The 23,819-nt window shown below is 55.9% G+C and overlaps 13 protein-coding genes across 13 annotated transcripts; 5 read left to right on the top strand and 8 right to left on the bottom strand.

Annotated features, from left to right (window-relative positions):
* Positions 1-154: 154 nt before the first annotated feature.
* Positions 155-718, bottom strand: PFLUO_LOCUS1308 (uncharacterized protein; the record flags this gene model as incomplete). The annotated part of the gene is made up of 1 exon (XM_073778337.1): positions 155-718. One exon carries the CDS (start codon positions 716-718, stop codon positions 155-157), a length of 564 nt encoding a protein of 187 aa, XP_073635401.1.
* A 354-nt stretch (positions 719-1,072) lies between these two features.
* On the top strand, positions 1,073-1,804 carry PFLUO_LOCUS1307 (uncharacterized protein; the record flags this gene model as incomplete). Its single annotated transcript, XM_073778336.1, has 2 exons — positions 1,073-1,126; positions 1,193-1,804. 2 exons carry the CDS (start codon positions 1,073-1,075, stop codon positions 1,802-1,804), a joined length of 666 nt encoding a protein of 221 aa, XP_073635400.1.
* A 173-nt stretch (positions 1,805-1,977) lies between these two features.
* On the bottom strand, positions 1,978-4,347 carry PFLUO_LOCUS1306 (uncharacterized protein; the record flags this gene model as incomplete). The annotated part of the gene is made up of 3 exons (XM_073778335.1): positions 1,978-2,750; positions 2,808-3,919; positions 3,974-4,347. 3 exons carry the CDS (start codon positions 4,345-4,347, stop codon positions 1,978-1,980), a joined length of 2,259 nt encoding a protein of 752 aa, XP_073635399.1.
* Positions 4,348-4,967: 620 nt separating this feature from the next.
* Positions 4,968-6,411, top strand: PFLUO_LOCUS1305 (uncharacterized protein; the record flags this gene model as incomplete). The annotated part of the gene is made up of 4 exons (XM_073778332.1): positions 4,968-5,076; positions 5,146-5,268; positions 5,327-5,395; positions 5,447-6,411. The coding sequence occupies 4 exons, from the start codon at positions 4,968-4,970 to the stop codon at positions 6,409-6,411; spliced, it is 1,266 nt and encodes a 421-aa protein (XP_073635398.1).
* Positions 6,412-6,499: 88 nt separating this feature from the next.
* Positions 6,500-8,300, bottom strand: PFLUO_LOCUS1304 (uncharacterized protein; the record flags this gene model as incomplete). Its single annotated transcript, XM_073778331.1, has 2 exons — positions 6,500-8,023; positions 8,103-8,300. 2 exons carry the CDS (start codon positions 8,298-8,300, stop codon positions 6,500-6,502), a joined length of 1,722 nt encoding a protein of 573 aa, XP_073635397.1.
* Positions 8,301-8,743: 443 nt separating this feature from the next.
* On the top strand, positions 8,744-9,409 carry PFLUO_LOCUS1303 (uncharacterized protein; the record flags this gene model as incomplete). The annotated part of the gene is made up of 1 exon (XM_073778330.1): positions 8,744-9,409. One exon carries the CDS (start codon positions 8,744-8,746, stop codon positions 9,407-9,409), a length of 666 nt encoding a protein of 221 aa, XP_073635396.1.
* Positions 9,410-9,885: 476 nt separating this feature from the next.
* Positions 9,886-10,929, bottom strand: PFLUO_LOCUS1302 (Zn finger protein; the record flags this gene model as incomplete). Its single annotated transcript, XM_073778329.1, has 2 exons — positions 9,886-10,287; positions 10,492-10,929. 2 exons carry the CDS (start codon positions 10,927-10,929, stop codon positions 9,886-9,888), a joined length of 840 nt encoding a protein of 279 aa, XP_073635395.1.
* A 1,633-nt stretch (positions 10,930-12,562) lies between these two features.
* On the top strand, positions 12,563-13,609 carry PFLUO_LOCUS1301 (Probable dehydrogenase tr07; the record flags this gene model as incomplete). The annotated part of the gene is made up of 1 exon (XM_073778328.1): positions 12,563-13,609. One exon carries the CDS (start codon positions 12,563-12,565, stop codon positions 13,607-13,609), a length of 1,047 nt encoding a protein of 348 aa, XP_073635394.1.
* Positions 13,610-13,810: 201 nt separating this feature from the next.
* PFLUO_LOCUS1300 (uncharacterized protein) lies at positions 13,811-15,268 on the bottom strand (the record flags this gene model as incomplete). Its single annotated transcript, XM_073778327.1, has 1 exon — positions 13,811-15,268. One exon carries the CDS (start codon positions 15,266-15,268, stop codon positions 13,811-13,813), a length of 1,458 nt encoding a protein of 485 aa, XP_073635393.1.
* A 391-nt stretch (positions 15,269-15,659) lies between these two features.
* Positions 15,660-17,620, top strand: PFLUO_LOCUS1299 (uncharacterized protein; the record flags this gene model as incomplete). Its single annotated transcript, XM_073778326.1, has 3 exons — positions 15,660-15,882; positions 15,936-16,375; positions 16,436-17,620. The coding sequence occupies 3 exons, from the start codon at positions 15,660-15,662 to the stop codon at positions 17,618-17,620; spliced, it is 1,848 nt and encodes a 615-aa protein (XP_073635392.1).
* Positions 17,621-17,886: 266 nt separating this feature from the next.
* PFLUO_LOCUS1298 (uncharacterized protein) lies at positions 17,887-19,002 on the bottom strand (the record flags this gene model as incomplete). Its single annotated transcript, XM_073778325.1, has 4 exons — positions 17,887-18,040; positions 18,094-18,450; positions 18,508-18,618; positions 18,683-19,002. 4 exons carry the CDS (start codon positions 19,000-19,002, stop codon positions 17,887-17,889), a joined length of 942 nt encoding a protein of 313 aa, XP_073635391.1.
* A 495-nt stretch (positions 19,003-19,497) lies between these two features.
* On the bottom strand, positions 19,498-22,010 carry PFLUO_LOCUS1297 (uncharacterized protein; the record flags this gene model as incomplete). Its single annotated transcript, XM_073778324.1, has 6 exons — positions 19,498-19,641; positions 19,688-20,859; positions 20,913-21,357; positions 21,410-21,434; positions 21,624-21,807; positions 21,935-22,010. The coding sequence occupies 6 exons, from the start codon at positions 22,008-22,010 to the stop codon at positions 19,498-19,500; spliced, it is 2,046 nt and encodes a 681-aa protein (XP_073635390.1).
* A 341-nt stretch (positions 22,011-22,351) lies between these two features.
* PFLUO_LOCUS1296 (uncharacterized protein) lies at positions 22,352-23,461 on the bottom strand (the record flags this gene model as incomplete). The annotated part of the gene is made up of 1 exon (XM_073778323.1): positions 22,352-23,461. One exon carries the CDS (start codon positions 23,459-23,461, stop codon positions 22,352-22,354), a length of 1,110 nt encoding a protein of 369 aa, XP_073635389.1.
* Positions 23,462-23,819: the final 358 nt, after the last annotated feature.

The following is a 23,819-nucleotide window of genomic DNA, read 5'->3' as shown; positions in this document are numbered from 1 at the left end:
AGACCACAAAGTCCAGTAATTTTGTTTTACCATCAGGATTAGATCGCATCTAGCGATCGCTGCGACTTTGGGAAAGATCCTGTATTACCGGCGGATCATCTACAATTCTCGGGAAACATCCCCAACGCGGAGCACCATGATGCCCGTCGGAGACCTAGCAGCCTGGCCAGGGATCACGGGCTGCCAATGGGACATCGCCCGCCTCTATTAAGAACGCCCCCCGCCCCTCCGACCTCTGCAAGTCGTGTTCCGCCCAGCACGATTCACACTCGGAAGTATACCTCCCGTGAGTGTCGCGCGCGCCCCGCTTGAACTGGCGGCAGACCAGACAGAAAACAAAGAAGTGACCCTGGACAGTAATCTGGGCGCCGGGGCCATACCGGGCTGTGCCATCATCGTCGCGCGGCTTCAACCCACACTCGATGCAAAAGCGTTTATTGCTGTCGCTAGCCCCTCGGGTTCGTCGGCGGCGCAGCATCCGGTCTGCGAAGCGAGACGATGGCCGTAGACGCAGGCAGTAGCGACAGGTGTAGACATCGCGGCGGCGGCCCCACTCGGTGGACTCGGCTGCAAGCAAGTCGGCGTGGGATGGCGGCGGGGCAAACTCGTAGAAGTAGGTGCAGGTCAGACGCAGCTGGAGGGTATCGGGGACCGGTAAGTGCTCGAGGATGAGCTGGTGCAGCTCAGGCGGGAGGCGGAGGAGGTGCGAGTCAGGCATCAATGAGGAGTAATCACGGCCAATGTGTGCGGCACCAAATCTACATTATTAGCAGCGGGAGTGGCTGACTGGCGGCAGCCTTGGTTGGCCACTCAGCGCTGGACTGACTCGAGCAACATCACTAGTGGGTTCGTCAATAGCTGATTATTTCACTAATAATTAACTGACGCTAGTTAACTTAACTGGTCAATTTAATCTGATTAGAAATCGAAGTTCCATTCGCTTCCATCCCCACCTGGCTATGACAAATGCGAAACGGAGGGGGAAAATGCTGGTCCAGTATACTTAAAAAGTCGCCGTTTAGGTTTATACGTTCCCCAGGAACAAACACTGCATTCGCCATCCCCAGACACAATGGCACCATTCGGCACAATCTACTCCTATTCGCCTAGCCCCCGGGTCATGAAGGTATGTGTAACTTTATTCCCCATACTCTTTCCTCAAATGGCTGCTAACAATACTCCACTCCTACAGGTCCAGGCGGCGGCCAACCTCAACGGGCTGGATCTATCCATCCCCGAGTTCGCAATGGGCAAGACCAACCGCACTGACGACTTTCTCGCCAAGTTCCCCCTCGGCAAGGTGCCGACCTTCGAAGGCGCCGACGGCCCGAACCTATTCGAGTCGGACGCCATGGCGGAGTATGTCGCCCTGAGCGGCCCGGCCGCGGGCCAGCTGATGGGTAGCACCCCTGCCAAGAAGGCCACGATCCGCCAGTGGATCTGCTTTGCGCAGGGCGAGGTGCTGGACGTGGTTCAGCAGCTGGTGCTGTGGCGGCTCAAGATAAAGCCCTACGACGAAGCGACCGAGACCAATGCGCTGCAACGCATTGAGCGCTCGCTAGCTTTCCTTGATACCCACCTCAAGGGCCGGACTTGGCTTGCTGGTGAGGGTAAGATTAGCATGGCTGATATTACCGTCGCTTCGGCACTGGTCTGGGGCTTTTCTCAGGTGATCGATGCTGAAATGCGCTCCAAGTACCCGCTTACGGTTGCCTGGTATGAGCGTGTCATTGCCGCGGATGGCGTCAAGGAGGCCTTTGGCGAGAAGACCTTCGTTGAAAAGCGTGTGGCTCACGAGGCTTAGATAGACAGATCGATAGAATACAGATCTTGCGCGCGAATGACACGAGAAATACTGGTACATTCCACTAAAAGGCATTGTATCACCAGACTAGGGATATCATAAACAAAACAGCACCGACATGGCATAATATGGCCCGGACAAAGATACTGGCTCGTGAGAAGCATTTTAAATACTCACAGCCGAGCCATCACATTCCCTGCGGTCCGCGATCTCTTCAGATCCCGGGCGATGTTCCGACTGGCCCAGTCCGCAATCGCCATGTTAGTGATCATCGGATTCACGCCACTGGCACTCGGGAAGACCGACGCATCCACCACGTAGAGGCCCTCGGTGTCCCAGACCTGGCAATCCGGGTCCACGACACTCGACTTGGGCGACGAGCCCATACGACAGGTGCCCATCTGGTGAGCGCTGGCGAACATACCCCGCTCCGTGTTCAAGGGCGATTTTCGTCGGAGCTCAGCAATCCAGCGCTGCAGGGCATCGTCATTAGTGCCCTCGGGGGCCTCTGGGTCCGAGGCGCTGGGCCGGACAAACGGCGGGAGGTCACGGTAGGTCGTGTGGAATTCCTTGGCGCCTGAAATGTATGCAATTTTGGCACAAGCGACCAATCCCTCCACGATGTGCCTGCGGTCAAAGGGGGACACGGCGTAGTCGATACGGACACGTCCATCCGCCGGATCAGGGTAGACACGACCCCCATCACGATCTTTGGTGAGGGTGATGAAGCTGGTGCTGTGGTTGATGCCAGCCACGAACAACTTGTAGTCCAACCCGTCCCGCCAGGGGAACATGGGAACCACAATGGAGGGCATCATTGATACCGATTCGATCTTCACACCGTGCCCCTGACCATCCATGTCTTCAAACTCGTTTACCACGGTCGTCAGCGCACTACCCTCCCACGGACGAGTCTCCTCGTCAAAAATAGCACCACATCCGATAACTGTGAAGAAAAATGAGCGCCGGTGTCGTATACTGCGTCCCAGTCATGAACACTTACCTGGATGGAGATAGAGATTCCGGCCAATCTGTGCGTTCTTCAGGCCGCTCCGCATCAGCAGCAGTGGGCTCTGCAATGTACCGCAAGATACGACCACCTTCTTGGCATTGATGATCACTTTGCGTCGCACGGCACCCTCGCTGCTCAATCCCAAATGCAAATCACGCGAGGTCCAGGTTCCTTCTACTCCGGACGCTACTCGCTTGCCATTGACCTGGGTGAAGAGCACCTTGTCAGCGCGGAAGCCTTCAGCAAAGATCGCCCCGGCCTTCGCGGCATCAGCCAGCCATGTTTCTATGGGGCCCTTCTTCCCCGTCGAGTGGCAACCCAGCGTGCAGTAACCACAGTAGTGTTCGCTATTACCTGTGTTCTGTGGGACGGCTTTCGCGGCATAGCCTAGTTTGCGTGCGCCCTCCAGAATAACATTGTTCTGGCGGTTGTGGCGGATATGTTCGGTGTTCACACCCATTCGATCGCAGACACGATCAAGGCTTCGCTGGAATTCGAGCGAGGTGAAAAAGGGCAAGCCGGCGTTTGCCCACTCCTGCCGGACATACCCCTGCGTCTGCAAAGATGCCGACCAGTTCACTGTGCCACCACCTCCCCAGGTAGAGCCTGCTAAAACGGCCATGGACCCATCGTCGCTGATTATGGCACCTCCGGCCTCAAACATGCTTGTATGAGCTTCTTCAGCCCCCATGGGGAAGGAGTTGCTAGGGTATGAGTAGGACTTCTCTACCACGAGCACCTTATTTCCCGCTTCAGCCAAGTTTTTCGCGGCAACGGCGCCACCACAACCGCTACCTATCACCACGACATCGATATCAATCCTCTCTGGCTGGTCTCCTGGAGGAAACTGCAGAAACTCGAACGGGAACCCGTCGGCAGGCTTCCCGTGAACTGGGATACGTGGAAACCCGAGCACTGGATTAATCGTCGGGCTAGCAAGCACCCATGATTTCTTGACGATCGCCGTGAGGGCCCGATAGACGGCCCGGAGAGGAGGCAATCGCGATGTATCCCATCCACGAAAGATCTTCTCGCGGACGGCCAGCGGCTGCTGGTGGAGCGGTGTGATCGATCCGGTCAGGAGCAACGACCCAGCACGGGTGCTGTTGCCACGGTTAGCATACAGGCAATGGCAATCATGGGTGGTGATTCCCTACTTGAGCGCATTGAGGATTAGTCCCATGCCACCCCGGCCTTCCTCATGTACAGCGGCGCCGAAGGTACGCTCGACGCAGGCACGGAAAATGGGATTCGACGAAACATCCTCTTCTAGGTACTGAGCTGCAATTTTCGCCGCATCGGGTCCCGGGATGGTGGTCTTCAGCTTTGATACGGCCGTGTCCCACTCCGCCTGCGAGATGACTCTGTCATTCGACGACTTGGCCGTGGAAGAGGTGCGAATCGACGGGATGATCGCATCAGCCACTGCGAATAGGATCTCCCACTGCGCCTCCGAGAAGTACGAGGTCGGCGCGATCGGAGGCAGAGGAACCTGCACCGGCACGTAGGTGGCCACAGCCTGGTCCGCCATGACTTTCCAAGGGTCGTTCGATATGAAGGAGTTCAGAAAGGACCAACAGTTGTCATGGGCCGGGGGGGGGAAGGAGGTTAAAGAAGAAGCAATCGGGCTGGTCAAGCTAGTCGAAAGGATCGCCGAGGCTCAGAGACGGCGCAAGCTGCTATATAAGTGACAGGTTCCTTCCCCACGGGCATCAGACCAATTTCCACCAGTTGGGGCTCCACAGGTTAGTGATTGTTGGGCGGGGGAACAATCTGTACAGGCGGTAAAGCCAACTAACTCCCCACGAAGACAATCCGGCGGATGGATGGGGCCGCGCAGCAGCCTCGGTTGGCAATGGGGACCATCTCGACTGTATCATGAGCTGGTGGGTCGGGCACTCTGGACCACTCACAGTCCATCGACTGTGGATGAAGTGCGGGGATCTTAGCGAGCCGAGCGCCAGCCCCATGTGAAAACAGCAGGAAGGCCATTGCGATCACTGCAGAATAGCCAATTCCATTGTAGTTGGGTTGAGGGTATAGTTGTTTGCTGGGGAAGGAAGAGAAGAAAGGACGAAGAGGGAAGAACAAGGGAAGGGGTCAACTCCGCGCGGGTGATTTGCCAACAACGCCACCAACTCCCTCCGCAACATGTCGTCCCCTTCGAAGCAGACCTGCACGTTGCCGCCTGAGAAGGTCTTCCCCATCCAGATCGGCTCCGAGCTATTTCGTCTGTCCGGCGCCTCAATTGCCTCTGATGGTTCGTGTTCCTCCCTCCCCAACTGCCGACCGATCGACAAATGGCCTCCTGACCTGATTCACGACCCAGCTCCATCCTACTTCTCCCAGTTCTTCGAGACACAATTAGCCCAGGGCAATGCCTCCAACCTTCGCACACTCTACATCGATCGGGATCCCGCAACGTTTCACGAGATCGCCCGGCATCTTCAGGGTACACGAGCGCTGCTTATATCAACCGCAAGGCCCAGAGCGCTGATGCGGGACTCCAGGCTACCATGTCCGGCCACGCGATGGCGCGCAGTTCGTCAGGCTGTTTGCAGATGCGCAGTTCTACAACCGTAAGACGACATGCCAGAGCCCAGGACCAAATGCTAACTAACCCGCGACAGTACCCCGGCTAATGTCCCAGCTCTTCGAGGCCGAAATCTTCATCCAGATCGGTGAACGCCACTTCGAGATCCCACGCGATATCTTTTCCAGCCCCGGTGATGCGCCCAATTTCTTCACTCTCGGATTTGCCATCTTCTTTACCTCCCCGTCCGAGGTGTTCCCGGGCCTAGAGCGCAAGGGACTCCTTCGGCCCCCGGCCATTGTTCCCCCAGCTGTTCCGAACCGGTCCGCAGACGTGTTTGCCGAGCTGCTCCATCTATTGCGAGGATATCCAATTCAGATTCGAAACGAGGAACATCGTGCAGAGCTCCTCCGGGACTGTCGCTATTTCCACCTGCGGGGATTGGAACAGAGACTGATACCACATCAGATCACGGTCAATCCGTTCACGCAGCAATCCGAGATTGCCATTCGTCTCGACGATGTGCGCCCATCTGGCATTCACTTCAGCCGCGACGGTGCCTCCGTGCCTTCAGGATCAGTCACGTACGCTCGACCGTTTGTCGACGAAACCCCCGCCGATCTGATTCTCGAAATCGGGCACGAGTCTACCGTGATTGACCGAGATAGCATGCGCGCCGATTTCTTGGGTCTGGCCAAATCCCGCATTGCCAACATGTTGCAGGTTGTGGCCAAGAAGATGGATGTGCCTGATGGGCCACCTTTGTTGAGCGAGAGCTCCATTCAGATTCATTGGGGTCGCGAGACCGATTTCACAGTCGACGGGAAACAAGATGTCCACCCCTTTGGAGTCGATTTCAACGCCAGTGATGGCTCGGAACCCCCACCAGCCAAACGGCCCCGATCCGACAGCCCGTCTGAGCGTCTGACGGTTCGGACAGGACAGTGGCGTGTAAAAGTGCGGCCTGGGCTTGCCGGTGCATACGAAGTGGTCCTGATCGCTGTCAAGATAGACGGTTTTACCAGCGCGCGTGCGAGGAATCGATCGCGGACATTTCTCTAAATTTTGAGTCTATTTAGCCTAACTACTTACGACATGACCCCTGTTAATGAGATGCGAGTGCGCCACTTATGTATGAATAGAATTCCGTCTAATCTGAGAATCCCTCCCATTCGTCGTCGTCATGGTCATCATCATTATCATCAGCGGGTCCCTTCTCTATGCCAGTCAAAGCAGCCAGGTCCTCCGCGCCAGAAGGATCACAGACAAACCCAGCCACAAAGAAACCCCCCAAACCCTCCACATCGCCCGGCCAGCAGCGTAAGCACGCCTCCAAGTCTTCATCCGAGAGGTCAACTGCCGGTGTCGGGGTATCACTCGAACCAGCGACGACGCCATTCTCCTGCCTCACACCGCGAAGCCTCCACTGGCGCAGTCCATCTGGCTGCTCACCCCGCCTTAAGAGGCGCCAGCCGCGCTGCTGGGCGACCTCGGACGCGAGCACGCGGGACACGACGGCCTCGTTTTCGATCAGGTGGATCGAACAGGTGCTGTACGTTACATGCGTGGCGTGGGGGAAGCTCAGTGCGTGCTCGACGATCCGTGCTTGGAGGTTGGACAGTTTGGTCAGCCGCTCGTGGTCAATGGTGCCTCCGGGGATGTCGTTCTCGTCCGTCGCAGAAGTAGCCGCAGCAGTGGCTACAACTGTAGCCTTGGAGTGAGGAATCTCTGACTCGTCATTTGTCTGGCGTTTCCTCTTTTTGGCCGCTGACTTGGTGGTGGTGGTAGTCTTGGATGCCGTCGCAGCGGGAAGCGTAAGCTGAGGAACATCATCTCGGCCAATAATCCCACTACCTGAACAGCTAGGGTCGAGTAGGAGGCCAGACACATTCTCGAATTGGGGATCAGCCGGATCGAGGGCCAAAAAGTCCTGGCCAGGGAGCACAGTGACGGTGGAGTCAGCTTTGGCCAACGCGACCATTTTCTGTAAAGTTTTGGAGCGCGGCGTCGACGCGTCCATGGAGAAGATGTGGTTCTTGGGCTTGGCTTTGGTTTTGGCCTTTTTGGTGTTGCCTTTGGCTAGCAATGATGCCATGTGAGTGGTTTTATTTCCCGGCGCGGCACATCCATCGACCAGGTCGCCCTTCCAGGCTGTGCGCATGTCACCGAGCAATAAGTAGGCCGGAAAGCACGACGCTTTGTCCTGAAGAATGATTTCCCCATTTTTGTAGGCTGTGGAGCTCGTAAAGTCAATGCCATACGGCACGGCCACCAGATCCGGGATGTTGGGGTCGATATAGAGACGCCGCTCCGGCGTCCGACTATCCGGATCATCGGGAGACAGCGCAGCCAGCGTCTGCACGCGTTCATAAGAAGCAAACGTCGTCCCTAGCTGGTCCTCCAACGTAGTGCAGATATTGTTGATCCGCACCCAGCGCGGGTAGACGAAGTCGCCATCCTTGCCATCCGCCTGCCGTTTCTCACGCAAGACGGATGTCTTCAAAGCCTCGATAGACGCGCATCCACGACGAACACGCGCCTTGACAAACTCCGCCTTCAGCCGTGTCTTGTGGCGCTCGGTAGCCTGACGAAGCGGGTGGGCCGCCGGCGCGGCGATTCCATTTTTCGATAGCAGGAAGTCATGAACGAGGAGGAGAGCAAGCAGCGGAGTGAGCTAGGGAGTTATTCACTTGGTCAGTCAGCGGAATATATCTCTGGGGATTAAGCTGCGCAGGCGCCAAAAATAGACTCACCTTGCGCTCAAGGGCCAGAATGTCCGCACGCTCGATCACCTCGGCCAGCACGCGATCCCACTTCGACGCCTCGGTGATCAGCGCATAGATCTGGGCGGGCGAGGCGCGCAAATTGCGGGCGCTATAGATGCGCGACTTGAACGAGCCGCCTGTCGACGGCGCGGTTAGGATGGCCTCTGCGTCGAAGTAGAGGGACATTGCATGGTGGAGGGATTGTGAGTTGATCGCGGCGAGGATGAGAAAAAGTTGTATGTGTTTGACTTGTTTGCAGTGCGGACTCGGAGAATGGCCCGAGGGTGTCCTTTGTGTCTCTTAGGGAGTGATTCTAGCTTTTTGAATCCTTGTATAAGTTTTAAAGATAGACGGTTATTTTATGACGAGGGCAGATAATCTATTTCTCCTTGTGGTGACATTCAATGGCTGCATCGGTGGGAGGTATATATATCTGGGGAAACCCGCATCCTCACCCCCACCACTCCCACCTTCTACAACTTCCGCGCGTACGCCAACATCTACCACATATACATACTCAAGTTCAATTCTTAGACCATCACACACCCCCACACCCACTATATCGACATTGGCTTTCTGCACCCCTCCCGTCATCCACCAGTGACGACAACAACCACACACACACAACGATGTCAATAACGGTTACAACAACAATAGAGCCGCCTCCAGGCCCCTCCGCAAAGCTACAACTTCCCACACCAGGCCAAGGCACCACGAACCCGGCAGTCTTCGAAGACGCAATGGTCGTGCGCATGCGCGTCTTCGTAGACGAGCAGCGCTGCTCCGCCGACGCCGAGATCGACGACGACGACAACCGCAGCTGGCACTGGGTACTGAGCGCATCGAGACCGTCGTCGACGCCCGAACCCGTGGGCGTGATCCGGCTGGTGCCACCGCCGCAGCCGCCGCATGAAGCGCTGACGCACCCCGATGAGGCAGCCAACCTGCCAGCCTACGACTGGGCGCATGAGCCGTGCATCAAGCTGACCCGCGTGGCGGTCCTGGCAGAGTACCGGGGCCGGGGACTAGCGCGGCAATTGGTGCAGACGGCGCTGGACTGGGCGGCCAGCCATGCGAAGGAGATTGATGAGGCGGCGAGACTGCTGGCGGGTCGATGTTGCGATGCAGAGGAGACGCCGGCGCCTTGGAAGGGTCTGGTGTTGGTGCATGCGCAGGTGGATGTGGAGAAGATGTATGCTGGGTTGGGATTTGTGACGGATGAGAGTCTGGGCCGGTGGGATGAGGAAGGGATTGAGCATGTGGGTATGTTTCGACGGCTGGTGGTGGCACCATAAGAGGTGGATAGATGCAGTGTACAGGTACGGAAAGCTACGATAGACAAGAGGAATCACGAAGATAGAAACACTCAAAATCAACTGGATTCATCTCGGGGGTAACCCACGCCATTCCATCCGTGGCAGAACCAGACGAGCTGAGAAGAAAATCACACTCTGTAGAAATGACGGGGTATCTGAACACAATACACAAACAAGGTCTCGACAGACCGGAGCAGCAAAATGAACACACAAGCAAACACTCTAGACAGGAAACACAAAGCAAGAAAAGAACCCAGAGGCAGCCGTCGTAGACGACGGATGCCGAGATTAGTGCTATGCCCGTTGCGCAAAAGCTGAGAACTCCAAACCCATGGTCGCAAATGGAAAAAGAGCAGGAAGAGCAAGAAGAAAGATGTCTAGGCAGAAGAATCGAAGAAATGCCGTTTGTCACAATCAGGCCCGCTGACCGCGATGAACACCAGGGACCACACGGATCAGAAGGTGCTCCAGTTCCAGTCGCGGGGCACGCTGGCAGCGACTTCGGCAGATTGGCCGGGATTGCCCTGGGCATTCAGGGCGCCCGTCTGGCCCTCAGAGTCGCTGGAAGTAGCGATCTGCTCAGAGCCGCCCTGTTGCGAATTGATGGAATTCTGGATTTTGCTCAGGCGGTCGGTGCGGGTCTCTTCCCAGCGCCGGTAGGCGCTCCAGCAGAGATCACAGGCCCGCGAGGGAACACCCTCGGGGTGGAAGCGGGCCTTTTGGTCAAGCGGGACGAGGTGGGGGGTGTGCGAGGAGCAGAAGACGTGGCCGCAGTGACGGCAGTGGTGGCGGCGCAGAAAGAGGCCAAAGGAGGAACGGCAAGTGGGAGAATCACAGTTGGGGGATGCCGAGTCCGCCTGCAAGAGGATGTTAGCATGGTTCTTCACACTTGACAGGCAATGGGAACGCGAAAGTGGTCGGACGGGGGTCTGTTGAAGCAAGCACGCCATTCGGAGGAATGACGAGCTCGCATACGACATTTCCGACCTCCATACGCAATAAGATCCGCCCACAGGTATAAAGGCATGCAGGGGGGACGGGGGGAGGGAAGCAAGACTTACTTTCCAGTGCTCACGAGTGGGCTGGCCGGTCACCTCGCCCAGGTGCTCGTGTTTCATCCACTCATCCTCGGCGGACTTGCTAATGCCGCTGGATTTGCTCTCCATGGTGGAACGGCGGCTGATGGGTTCGGCCGACTCGGTTTCGTTCAAGCTGTCCAGAGAGCCGTGGACGCTGCGTGGCGGAGTGATGGGTGACGACGATGACTTTTTCTGGCGCTCGGTCGGGCGCAGTGCCGCGGGGACATACAGTGGGCCTTTGGGCGGGCGCAGCTGGCGGGACTGCAGCGGCAGCTGGTGCAGTTGCGCCGAGGACAGACGGGGAGAGGTGGGAGAGTTGTTGGAGGGAGTGGTGGTAGCGGAGTTGGTGGGAGATGGCTGGCCGTAGACGGAGATTTGGTTTCCAGCAGGAGAAATGGTGGTGGTGGTCGAGGTAGCCATGGTACGAGGATAGGATTGGAGAGGGTTTGAGAGAGGGGAGTCGAGTCAAAAGGATAATAAAGATCAGACAAAGGGCATTCTTTCTCGCCCTGGGAAGATGGTGACGAAGTAGTTTCGAGAGGCGAAAACACGGAGGAGCCGGGTTGAGTAATGGGAAACCGCTGCTTGGAGATGCACACGACCTGGCGGGTCCGGGAAAAGGCCGGGCTACCGTAGAGCGGCGATGGAAGGAGCCCTGGGGCGCGGTGAGTGGTTGGAGCCTGTGGAGCCGTTGAACCGAACGGGCGGAAATGGAACGCTGATCGGAGGCGAAGAGCGCCCGGGATGATGATGATGATGATGATGGTAGCCGAGCGATGATATCAGGATGTCGAAGGAAGCAGGATGGAGCAGAGGTCAACGGCGGAGAAGATGAGGAAGAAGAGAGAAAAAGAAAGACGGGGGAGGGAGAAGGAGTTAATACCTAGTTCGGAGGAGCGGTCGTGCAGGGAAAAAAGAATGGGATGCAGCAGCGGGAAGCTTCCGGCGAGCACAGACTCGGATGAAATCATGACTGTCTAGACCGCTCTTCTATTACGATGTGCAACATTCTTCTACTACGACTGCTGCTCAGACTACGACTGCCATGTGCTCCGGTCGAACAAATGTTGCGTACGATGAGTTGCCCTCTTCGGCCGGTCGGTCCACTTGGTCGGTGGGAACCATCCCCACGGCGGAGAGACATGATTGTTTTTGTCTGAGGCGGGACGAAGGATGATTGACGATGGTACTTTTGTTCTCGATCTCGATAACTTGGGGGACATACCTGAGCACTCGAGTCACTTAGTTTCGGTCGCGACCGTGCTTGGCAGACTCGGCGGTAAGTAAGGGATCGAGTCAACCGTGATCGGGACGGTTCGTTGGCGCCGATCGGGGACCAATCAGCGCCCGACCGATTATCTGTGGCGTGAATGATGGGGGATAGGTGGCGCCCTGAACAATAATAGAAATGACACATACGATGTAGCGAAGGGGGTGATTTCTCCTAGATGCCTGGCAGGGAGTAGTGAATATTGACCGATCTCAACCGGATTGCTCAGGGGGAACATCGGGTGAATACCGGGCGAAGCACCGGACGAAAAGGGGTTGGCAAGCGTGTAGTCACTGGATGCTGATTGGCGGGAGATAAGGTGCTGAAGCCAAGGAACCAGCCCGAAACGGAAGGCGTCCAGAAGGCGGTTTCAGGTGGATCGACGGTGGTGGTCACTAGTCAGGGAGTTAGTGGTGGTTAGTGGCAGTTAGTAGCAGTTAGGGTTATCTGGATTGACTATGGGGATGGACTGTGCTCCAGGTGCTTTCTGGTAGGCGCGGTGACTGATGAGATGGATTATGGTAGCCCCCAGAACTATACTCTGGATCATCTCGGTGGACACGGAAAAGGAAGGCGAGATCTGAAAAGACCCTGGAACAACCGTTCTGCAACCGATTCGCGCGTTACACCCGATCGGTTGAACAACAACAACACAACAACAATCACCGCTTGCAGATATCTCCCCCATTGTCCCCCGGTCAATGGCGTCATGACTTCGGCATGCCGGTCTGTCCACCGCGACAGCCATCGGGTCAACATTGACCTCACACGAAACCGCTCACCATGAAACTAGCCGTCTTCAGCGCCAAATCATACGACCGCAAATACCTCGACGAAGTCCGAGCAGCCCGGTTCCCCGATCTCTGCACCATTGAGCACCATGCATTCGCCCTCTCCTCCGAGACCGTCTCACTAGCCCAGGGCTGCGGTGCCGTGTGCGCATTTGTCAACGACACGCTCGACGCGCGCGTGCTCACCACCCTCCACGGGTACGGGATTCGAGCCATCCTCCTCCGCTGCGCGGGCTTCAACCACATTGACCTCGCCGCGGCCGAGTCCCTCGGCCTCTTCGTCGCCAATGTGCCCGCCTACTCGCCCGAGGCCGTCGCCGAGTTCGCCATCGCGCTGACCCAAACCCTGAACCGCAAGACGCACCGCGCCTACAACCGCGTGCGCGAGGGCAACTTCAACATCGAGGGTCTGCTCGGGCGGACGCTGCACGGCAAGACCGTTGGCATCGTCGGCCTGGGCCGTATCGGCATGGCGACCGCGCGCATCTTCAACGGGTTTGGCTGCCGTTTGCTGGCCCATGACCCCGTCGTCGACAGTGACACGTTCCGGCAGTACGGAACCCTGGTTGATCTGGATACCTTGCTGCAGGAGAGCCACATCGTCAGTCTGCACTGTCCGTTGACCGAGAGCACGCGGCACCTCATCAACGAGAAAACCCTGGCGCGCATGCGACCCGGCGCGATGCTGGTCAATACCTCGCGCGGCGGGCTCATCAAAACCGAGGCCGTCATCCAGGCGCTCAAGACGCATGTCCTGGGCGGGCTGGCGCTGGATGTGTACGAGGCCGAAGGCGAGCTCTTCTACAACGACCATTCCGGCGAGATTATCGAAGATGATGTCCTGATGCGCCTGATGACGTTTCACAATGTGCTCCTCTGCGGCCATCAGGCCTTCTTTACGTCCGAGGCTCTCACTGAGATTGCTGATGTGACGCTGAGCAATTTGTCGGATTTCGTGGCTCGGCGGTCGTGCAAGAATTCCTTGGTCAGCGAGGGACATGTCGTCGTTCCTGCGGATAAGGAGCCTGTTAGGCTGTAGGTGGTTATACTACCTTGTGTGGGATGTTTACTGGCCTGTGCTTACTGTGAGCTTCTACCAAGATATCGCACGGCGTGTTATGTTCGTCTGTTATAATTGAATAGAACTTTGAATAGGTGATCAATTGGCCATTATCATTATAGACTCAAATATGTGCAGAATATCTTCATGGTTAAACTATGTACTTTGTCGTCGTCTCCCTCAAATGGGAGCTCTACGACCACGGCAGCGGAGCCGACGGCACAGCGCTTGCCATGCCCGAGGCACCATTCGATTGCCATGCACAATGAGTGGCACCACGGCGATCAGCCAGAAGAAGTAGACGACTGCCACGGTGAACATGAGCCGCACTTGTTCAATAGCCGTGCCAATAATCCTCGGCGGCATCGTTGACCGCAACTCCTGCGACTCCTGATCGTGATGCTTCAAAGCACCCGCCATCTGCCAGGCCGCCCGCCGATTGATCTTCTCCCACGTTGTATCGTCCGCATACTGCCGGGCCGCCACAGCGAGCGTCTCTCGTCGCGAACCATCCTGCGAGACCTCTCGGACCAAGGCCGTGAATTGGTCCACGTCACTCGGGGGAACCAGGTACCCCGTCTTTCCGTGACGGATGATATCAGATGGTCCGCCTTGGTCTCGGGCAATGACCGGAAGCCCACTGGCCATGGCTTCCAGCACGACCAGGCCAAAGGTCTCGGTGATCGAGCAGTGCAGGAAAATGTCGGAGGAGGCATAGGCGCGGGCGAGCGCAACCCCGGTCAAGAAGCCCGTGAAGATGACATGGCTGCGCACAGGGTCGAACAGGCGCTGGACCTTGTTCTCCACTGCTGGGTTTCGGTTGCCTCCCACTATCAACAATTTGAACGGCACCTTGGCTGCGGCCAGCCGCTGTGCAACTTGCGCCAGGAATTCAAATCCTTTCTCCGGGGCGATGCGGCAGACGCAGACGAGAATGATTTCTCCGTTTGGCGCGATCTCGCGCCGATAGTCCGCATCGCTCTGCGCTGGCGTGAACAAGCTGGTATCAACGCCGCGACCCAGCTGGACCATTCGATCGGTAGGCGCACCAGCACTTTCGAGGTATCGGCCGATGGCCGAGCATGGATAGAAGATGGTGTTCACGGCTGCAGTGCGAAACAAAAAGCCCTGCACCGTCGCCAACAGCCAGACACCGAAGCGGTCTAATGGGGCCGGCAGCAAGATCTCTGAGTAGGCAGACAGATCCGTTTGGAAGTTCAGCACGACCGGCGGCGGAGAGCGCAGCTGGCGGATATGCAGCAGCAACTGGAACCCCAGCGAGGCCGGGCTGGCCAGGTAGATCAGCTCGGGCACCGAGGGTTGGGAGTACACATCGTGCAGATGGAATGGATAGACGACCGTCAGGTCGGGGTTATACGGTAGCGGCGAACCGGGCAGGCGCCGGTCCTGCGGGTGCTGCTGCTCTTTGGACGCGACAGAGCCCTGGAACTGGGGCGCGACGAGAACCAGATCGACACTGTGGGCGCGCAGGTACTCGACCAGGCTGCGGGTGGTGCGACTGACTCCGTTGACGGGACCCCAGGACTCGGTGGCTAGCAAGACGCGCTTGCCCTCGAGGATGCTGGGGAAACTGTCCTCGGCGGCGTCCGCCTGGCCTAGCAGCGGCGAGGATTCCATGATGGGGAGACATGGTGGGATAGAGGGGCAGTGATAGTTTTAACTGATCATCCCGTAGCTTATCCAACGAACACTATTCCGCTATCGTGCTGGTTCGCAGGGAAAAAGCGTAACCCTAACTCCGATCAACGCACGTGGTGCCACCGCCCGCTGACGAGCGCCGCCGGACAACCAGTCGCAACGCGCAGGGCCAAGGTGTGCCCCAACGCTGCGAGCATTCTGGCCGCGCAACAACACGCTTCGTCTGAAGTCATGATCAATGATCAGGAGATCATGAGCCCAAAAGGAGGAGGGGTGACCGAGGCGTTTGTTGGGGGGCAAGTCCGAAAATGAAAGTCCCCTTGTCCAGCAACGATATTTCTCCAAACTCGTGTTTCCCCCCAGTATCATCATGGCCGACGACATCCCGATGGATGTCTTGTCATCGTCAGGCGCGTCGGACGCGAGCTCCTTCTGCTCGACCGGTCCGACGACCCCGGCCTCCAGCCCGCTGTTTCGTCCTTCGGGATCGGACGACCTGGCCGTGCTGACCCAGCTGGCGCACCTGCGGAGCATCGAGAGCGTTGCCAGTGAGCCTGTGAAGAGCGTCTGTGTTGTGGGCGCGGGATATGTTGGTAGGTCGGTCGAACAAACCTCGGAGACGAGCACTGACGTTGCTGGCGTGCAGGTGGCCCAACGGCAGCAGTTCTGGCGCTGTACCACCCGTCCATCACGGTCGAGGTGCTAGATCGTGATCCGCGTCGGATTCAGCAGTGGCAGTCGCCGCATCTGCCGGTGCACGAGTCGGGCCTGGAAACGGTTGTCCGTACTGTGCGAGACGGCGCCGACATGGCCGGCGACGAAGGGCTTACCGATCCCCTTTCCGTGCAGAAACGCGGTCGGAATCTGTTCTTTACCTGCGACACTGCGACTATTGCGCGCGCAGATATTGTCTTCATGGCCGTCAACACCCCGACCAAGACTTTTGGTGTCGGTGCCGGTTGTGCTACCAACATGACGGCCTTTGACTCGGCGATGCGAGAGGTGGCTGCCCATGCTAAGCCGGGCGCTATCATCGTGGAGAAGAGTACTGTTCCTGGGGGAACTGCGGAGCGCGTGCGAAAGATGGTAATAGTCTAAACCACGAACCCCCCGTTTCGAGTCCTTCAGGTCCCTAACCTCACATAGCTAAGCACGTACCGCCCCGGAGTGCCGTTCGAAGTCCTTTCAAACCCCGAGTTTCTCGCCGAAGGTTGCGCTATTGACAACCTGACAGCGCCAGATCGTGTGCTGATCGGATCCGCGGGGACACCCTCTGGCCGGCGGGCTGCTCGCACGCTCGCTAATCTTTACGAGGCATGGGTGCCATCATCCAAGATTCTTCAGACCAACTCATGGTCATCCGAGCTTGCCAAGCTAGTCGCAAATGCCATGCTTGCCCAGCGAATCAGCAGCATCAACTCGATCAGCGCCATTTGCGAAAAGACCGGCGCCGAGGTAGACCAGGTAGCGCATGCTATCGGGCTAGATGCACGGATCGGTCCTCAGTTTCTCAAGGCCGGCCTGGGATTCGGAGGCTCGTGTTTCCGAAAGGATATTGCCAGTTTGGCCTACCTGGCCGAGTCACTCGGCCTGGACGATGTAGCCCACTATTGGCGACAGGTCAACGTGATGAACGAGCGACAACGTGACCGGTTTTCCCGCAAAGTTATCGACTGTTTTGAAAGGAACTTGGTCGGCCGCAAGCTCGCCATTCTCGGGTTTGCGTTCAAGAAGAACACGGGCGACACGCGAGAGTCGCTGGCAGTCGATGTCATCCGCCAGCTTCTGGAAGAACGGCCAGCGGAGATTGCGATTTTTGATCCATACTGCCGTCCCGAGGACATTCTGCGCGAAATCATGTCCGTCGCTCCCGAGGCAGTGCACAATGAAGTGGTGAAGATCTCTTCGGACCCGTACCTGGCCTGCTCGCAAGCCCACGCGGTCCTCGTCGTCACAGACTGCGATCAGTTCCGCAACACCCGGCCGAAGAAGAAGCGCGCAACAACACAATCTGTTCTGTTCCCACAGAAGAGCCCGGCATGGGCACCGGCACACGACCTACTGTGCCACGAAACCACCCTGGAACGCGAGACGTGGACACACGACGGCGTGTCGTATCAACTGAATGCCCAAGACGCCTGTTCCCCAAACTGCAGCGACTGCCGCACCACATGCGACCGCCCCAGCGTGACGGAACAAGTGGAATGGACCCGCATTGCATACAACATGCTCGAGCCGCGATGGGTCTTCGATGGACGTGGTCAGCTGGATGCTGCCGAGCTGGAGAAGCTGGGTGTGCGGGTTGACACGGTCGGGCGGCGAACGGCATAGAGCTCACGATATACGCATAGACTGGAGAATGTTTTTGAGATGGACCGTACACGTTGTAATATGCGAGATATTCAGGCGATACCCTTGAGAATGGCTTTTTTTTTTGTCTCTCGTTCGATTTTCTTTTTTGTTGTCATTGTGATACGATAGGTAGAACTAGGGCTTTCTTCGGTTCTATCTACAGATACATATATCTTGGCCAATTCATACTACGTTGACATGGTTTGTGAGCGAATTATATATAATTCTATGCATATTTACTGACATTACAGCTTGGACGGTTCCTTCGAAGCTCGAAGCTCGCGGTCGATATGTACTTCATCCCACCAGGGATAGTCGGACGGCCCATTATCATGAACATTGGTATTGAATATTGGCGGGCGTTTTTGCAAAAACGAAGCGACACCCTCCTTATAGTCCCTGCAATGTGTTAGTGAGAACTCTTCAAATCCTAACCGAGCAAGACAACATACGGCTGACCGGTCATATGATGAAAAACCCGGGACTCGAGCAGATGAGCTGCCTCGGGCGAGTCCGGCCCCTCCCACATCAAGGCCCGACTCATGGTCGACGCCAACGGACTGACATTCACCGCCATGTCCTGAGCAAGCTCCAGCGCCCGGGGCAGCACCTGCGCGGCCTCTGGCAGGACCTCGGCAAACAGGTCCCCGAAATGCTGAGGCGAAGGCGGAAAAACAGCGCCGGTCGAGATGAGGTACATGGCCCGAGAGAATCCTAGTAGGCGGGGGAGGAAATATGAAGCGCAGGATTCAATTGTCAGACCTCGTCGTGTGAACACGAAGCCATATTTGCTCTTCTCGTGGCAGATCCTGTGTAGGAAGTTAGCTTCTGAAATCTGCGACTCCGAGATTGTGTGGGAAATGTACCGCACAGCAGCTGGCAGAGTCATGGTCATGCCAACTCCTACAGCAGAACCCTGAAGCGCAACGATTGTCGGCTTCTGGCATCGATGCATCGCTATAGTCACTCGACCGCCACTAGAAAGCCGCATCAGAACCAGGAGACAACTTGACAGAATAACCATATCCATGCATAGCATACATATCTCGAAAATCCACAGCCCTCCCCTTCCCATCCCCAAATCCAACATCTAGATCCGATCCAGCACAGAACATCTTGCCGGCGCCCGTCAAAACAGCTACCTTGACGCGAGGATCTAGATGAATCATTCGGAAAGCGTGCTCCAGGCTATCAGCCATCTGTGGAGTGAACGCATTGTACTTCTCCGGCCGGTTTAGGGTCACAACTATAACGGGCGTAGCGGTCGGCGCGCCGGCTGGATGATGGGAGAGTTTGATGTGGGTGAGGTTGATTGTTTCGTACGAGCTGGGAACATCGATTGAGAGTGGTGTCGGTGCCATTTTTTGGTGAATTTGGAATTGAGATGCTCCGCGTATGGGTAGCTAGTGATATGGAACGAATGTTTATTTTGGAATCGGCCCTTGTCGGGATTTTACAATACCTAGGCTGGCGCATGGGAGAGCGGGCTGCCTCGGCTTCGGGCGGCGATCATAGCGGGGTGGAGAATGATGAATTCAGTCCCTGAACCCTAAAACATCAACGATAAGATTGAGGGTAGAAAAAAAAAAAAAGGATGCATATGACAGCAGCCTGGGTAATTAATAAACTGGTCATTATTATATCTATGCATTCCGTATGGGTTTTTGCCTTAATCTCAAGAAAAAGAGGGGTGTAGAAGGGAAGAAATGCTTTAATACGGTCGAGCCCTACTCTGCTGCTGAGGGAACTCAGAACGAGCAGCTGTTTGTATTCATGATTCATTAATCAGGTGTTTTTGTTCATTTCTATATCATCCATGGTCATGTACAGGGTCATGTACCGCAAGCAGAATTTCACTAATATGCAAGCCCATGAGCGAGAGGTGTCCACCGATATAGCGAAAGTAACTCTCTGCGCCGCGCTTTATGTTCGTCCCATGCATGAGGACCAGCCTGCTGGGCATCATAGAGCATCGAGCGGAAGACCTTGCGGAAGTTTTTCTATTGGGGTTAGCTTTGATTTTATGAAACAATGCAAGCAGCATACCTGGAATGTGGTATCCAAAGTGACGATGCTCACTTCGTGAGCGCGAATGATGGTCTCGCAGACCTCTTCCACAGATCGATTGGGACCAAGTTCCGGCATTCGATCCACGAAAAGTAGCAGAATAAAACTACCTTGGAGCAGATAGATGCCAAAAAGGTACGGCATGAACGTCATTTCTGGGTCCAGAGTGAGGATCTGAGACATCACCCCCGTTGCACTCAGTGCATGAGAGGCACAAGTCAAAAAGCTCTCCGAGGTGATCCAGTCATCTTTGTCCTCAATCATGGATATCGGATCCCATTTGCCGTGGAGCAAGATATAGAAGACGTGAAGAAGATATGTACTGTATGCCTTGAACAGCGGCAGCTTTGACCCATGAGTCAGGCCAGTGGGAGAAGAGAACGTGTCTCCGCCATGAGCTGGGCCACCATTGGAGTGCGGAGCGAAGGGGTTGACTCCATCCGAGAATAAGGCATCGCCTTGGTTCTCCAATTCGGCAAGCTCTTGCTGCCGCTGATCAATCATGGCCTCCACGCGCCGAATAGCGTCATGGGGAATGAATTCGCCGAGTGAGGGGTGGTTGCGGTAGTGGTGTAAATCGATGATATGTCCTAGAAGTGAGGCCAAGGGCAAGAAATATTCAAAAAACCCACTCCCTGAGATGCGCGTCGGCGGTCCTAGTGGGCATGCAGGGATGCAATTCAAGTCGGCGGTATCGAGAGATCGCCACAGTTGCTCAGGTAAAGGGGTGCGAACACAGAATGTGCCGTCCGGGAGGCTCAGTCGGAGATTGAAAGAGAGAGCCAGATGGCGGTCTAGAGAATAAACTAGCCAGAAGAGGCGTCGCCGTTCCTCTTTCGAGATGAGCCACCGCCGAAAAGTAGCATCGCCATTGTAAAGACCACGGAAAACAGGGCCCAAGTCAAAATCTTGGTCTTCCATGCTGAGACCACTGGCCCGGACCAGTCGGATGAGTTTGTCTCGCCATTTGAGAGAATCTGCCTTGTAGTGGCCTCCTGATACAACCAAGGTCAAAATGGCAACTGCCAAGATGATATCCGTTGACCCGAGAGCCTTGGGGAGCAATGTCGTCCCTGCCACCTGGCGACCTGGAGTCGCTTGTGGATTGCTTGGGGAGCTCGCGCCAAGATGAGGATGAAACTGCCACCCATCTGCAAGCTATTGATGAGCAATCCAATTGTCACACGTTGGTTGCTTTACATACCAGATGTCCGAAAATAGTTGTCTGGATCTTCTGGCTCGAACAGATCCAGTGAAATACGATAGAGCTCCACGCTAATGCGCTCTCTGGCTCCCGGAGAATCGAAGATCTTCATATCCGCCGTTTGTGCCACACAAAAGAGGATGACCATCAGCAGGATTGGAGATGTCGGACGCGGGTCGGTGGAATGCAGGACCGACTCAGGATGTAAGATATGCGCCAGAGCATAAGGCGAAGTCGATTTAAATAAAGAGCTATGCTGCTCATTGAAATAGATCTCGAGCATCTCGGATGCCTCTTCTGGGGTCAGAATTCCATGTAAATATGGCAGCACGGAATCAAGACAGGGGTATGGCTGTCGCAGTGAAAGGTTATCGGGGAGAGTCGTTGGGACATCATCAAACGCCCCTTGATGGAGGGATATCGAGCCTCTGGGCTCAAGCGGCATCTTATAAGTAATTAGCGCAAGCGCACGGCAATGGGCAATTGAAAATACGCACCAGACCCGGCGTCATAGCTGGCTGGCTGGTCTCCAATTGAGCGTTGTTCAATGAACCCGGAAAAAATCCATCTAATGGGTTTTTACGAGCTGGAAAAGATGATCCTGCGGTTGCAAGAGTCTCATGTGCCGTCGGGCTTTTGAGGTGAGCAGCGTCATTTGGACTAGTGCCAGGTATCGCATGTGCGCGGCGATCTGGTGGTACCAAGTCGTACGGTACCTCCTGCGCCGACATGCTACTGGACAGGGTCGTATCGCGCGGACTGCCATCTGGCGCCTGGGGAGAATCTAGGTCCAGGGAGACGCGACTGTCCCGTCTGAAGCTGCGATTACCGTCTGATCGTGGGCGGCGACCGCGCTTCCGAACCACTTTCGTGTAATTGCACGGGTCATTTCGTTCTAGGTCATTGTCAGACTAATAAGTTGGGTCCAAGCATTCGGGATCTTCCCACGTACCTGCGCATCTACGGCTTCATACAGTGCGATTATTAGCTTGCGGGATGGGCATTGGCCGAGGACGACTCACCATGGATGCTGCCCATCGCAGCGCTGTTTGGAGCGGGTGCACGAGTCGCAGGCTCGCAGTACCCTCGACTGGCCATGGCGGGGGGTGCTGGTGTCCAGCATGTCAGCTATTTTGGAACATGAAAGAAGAGGGCGAAGAAGAGGTGGAGACCGAAAGTGCGGAGAAGAGCTTGTCGGCTCAGGCCGGTATTTCTGCTTAACCCGAAACGGCCAGGAACGCCTACTACAACGCCGATCAAGTTGAGTGAAACAAAAGTGTTCGGGAACGCGACATGTTACATATTGTTATCCAATAACCAATGGATTGCTTAGTAGTTGAGTAGTACCCGTGAGCGCTCGACTGTATATTTATATACTGATGATAATATATAATTCATCTCTATCCCCTGGACACCATGCACCATAAGTTTGTAAATCATCATAATCGGACGAGCACTGGCCGTTTGGCTGCCACATCCCATCCATCGCCAGGACTCGGAAAGCTGTAGTTATGCCATGGTCCTAAAATCTCTTGCACTGCTGCACACAACGATTCCTCCTGGTCATTATGTACCGATTCTTCTGAAGATACATCTGCCTTCCACAGCAACCTGAGCTCGTCCGAATCTACGAGAACTCGCCGAGCAGTCGCGAAATTCTCTTCCAACTCTGAGACTGAAGTGACTCCCGTGATAGTCGCAACACGGAAATCTGCCGTCGATGCTAATTGCGCGTGACGGATAGCATATCGCAGGGCCAACTCCGCCAGAGACTCGCCCCAGGAGGTAACATAATCAGCCGCTTTCTGTGCTGCAAGTCGCAAGCCTGCCGGAGCCGGATGAAAGTCTCCCAAGTCGCCCACGGGGACCCCTCCGGCCCGTAGGAGACCGATTGCCAACGGACTAGAACTGCAGACACACGATACGCCAGCCTCTTGCAAGGCCGTCAAGCCGTCTCGCGCTAGACGGTCGTTTTGCAAGGTCAGTTGGGCCCAATTTTGCACGACATCCAGAGGCCGCAAGTACTGCTCTTTGACACGCCGAGCGATACGCACAAGGATATCGATCCGGTACCCTGATATACCAACATATCGAATGTGACCATCACGGACCATTTCTAGCAAGACTCCGATAGCCTCGAGAACCTCTTCCTCGGGCACAAATTCGACATCATGGCAGAAAACCACATCCAAATAGCGGGTATGCAAGCGCCGCAGCGAGCGTGTGACAGATTGTCGGACCCACGCAGGCGAGTAGTCGAAATGGGTGGCGCTGATGCGTCCCACTTTGGTCATCAAGAGGTACTGGTCGCGGGAGTAGTTATTGGTGATGTCGGGATGAGAGAGGGCCTCCCCTAGAAGCTCCTCTGAGGGATGGTAGTAGGCTGAGGTGTCGATGGCCCGTAGACCGAGCTGAAACGCACGTTTGAGCAGTTGCAGCGCCTGGGTTGAGTTAGGATTCCGGAATACTTGATGGCTGAGCCCGGCACCGCCTAAGATGAGCGGCGGGAGCAGACGCGACAAAGGCGTCGAGGCTCGAGGAACGCTCATTCTCTGCATCCGCCAGAATGCAATTGTGAACACGTCTGGACGGGGGAAGGAGAGTTGCTCGACTCATTCAAATAGTCAAATAGCCTGATGGTCGGGTCATTTACCCGGCCATCTTCCTGTGTGGAGATGTGGGGGAGGACCTACACATTGTTGCAGAATGAAATTCTCCTAATTGCCTAATACCCGACCAGCAACCAACATCAGGCGATCTTGGCATTAAAATCCCAATTGTGCAGCAAATCAGGCAAATACTACTAGTCACAGGGGTGAATTCTATTTGGATGCTATAAACTGAAGTTGTTCATGTTCACGGAAAAGCTTACAGTAGTACTATTGGCAGCCTTTCTTTTTTTTTTAC

This window comes from Penicillium psychrofluorescens (assembly GCF_964197705.1).
Source record: "Penicillium psychrofluorescens genome assembly, chromosome: 1".
NCBI lineage: Eukaryota > Fungi > Ascomycota > Eurotiomycetes > Eurotiales > Aspergillaceae > Penicillium > Penicillium psychrofluorescens.
This window is presented reverse-complemented; position numbering and strand designations above follow the sequence as displayed.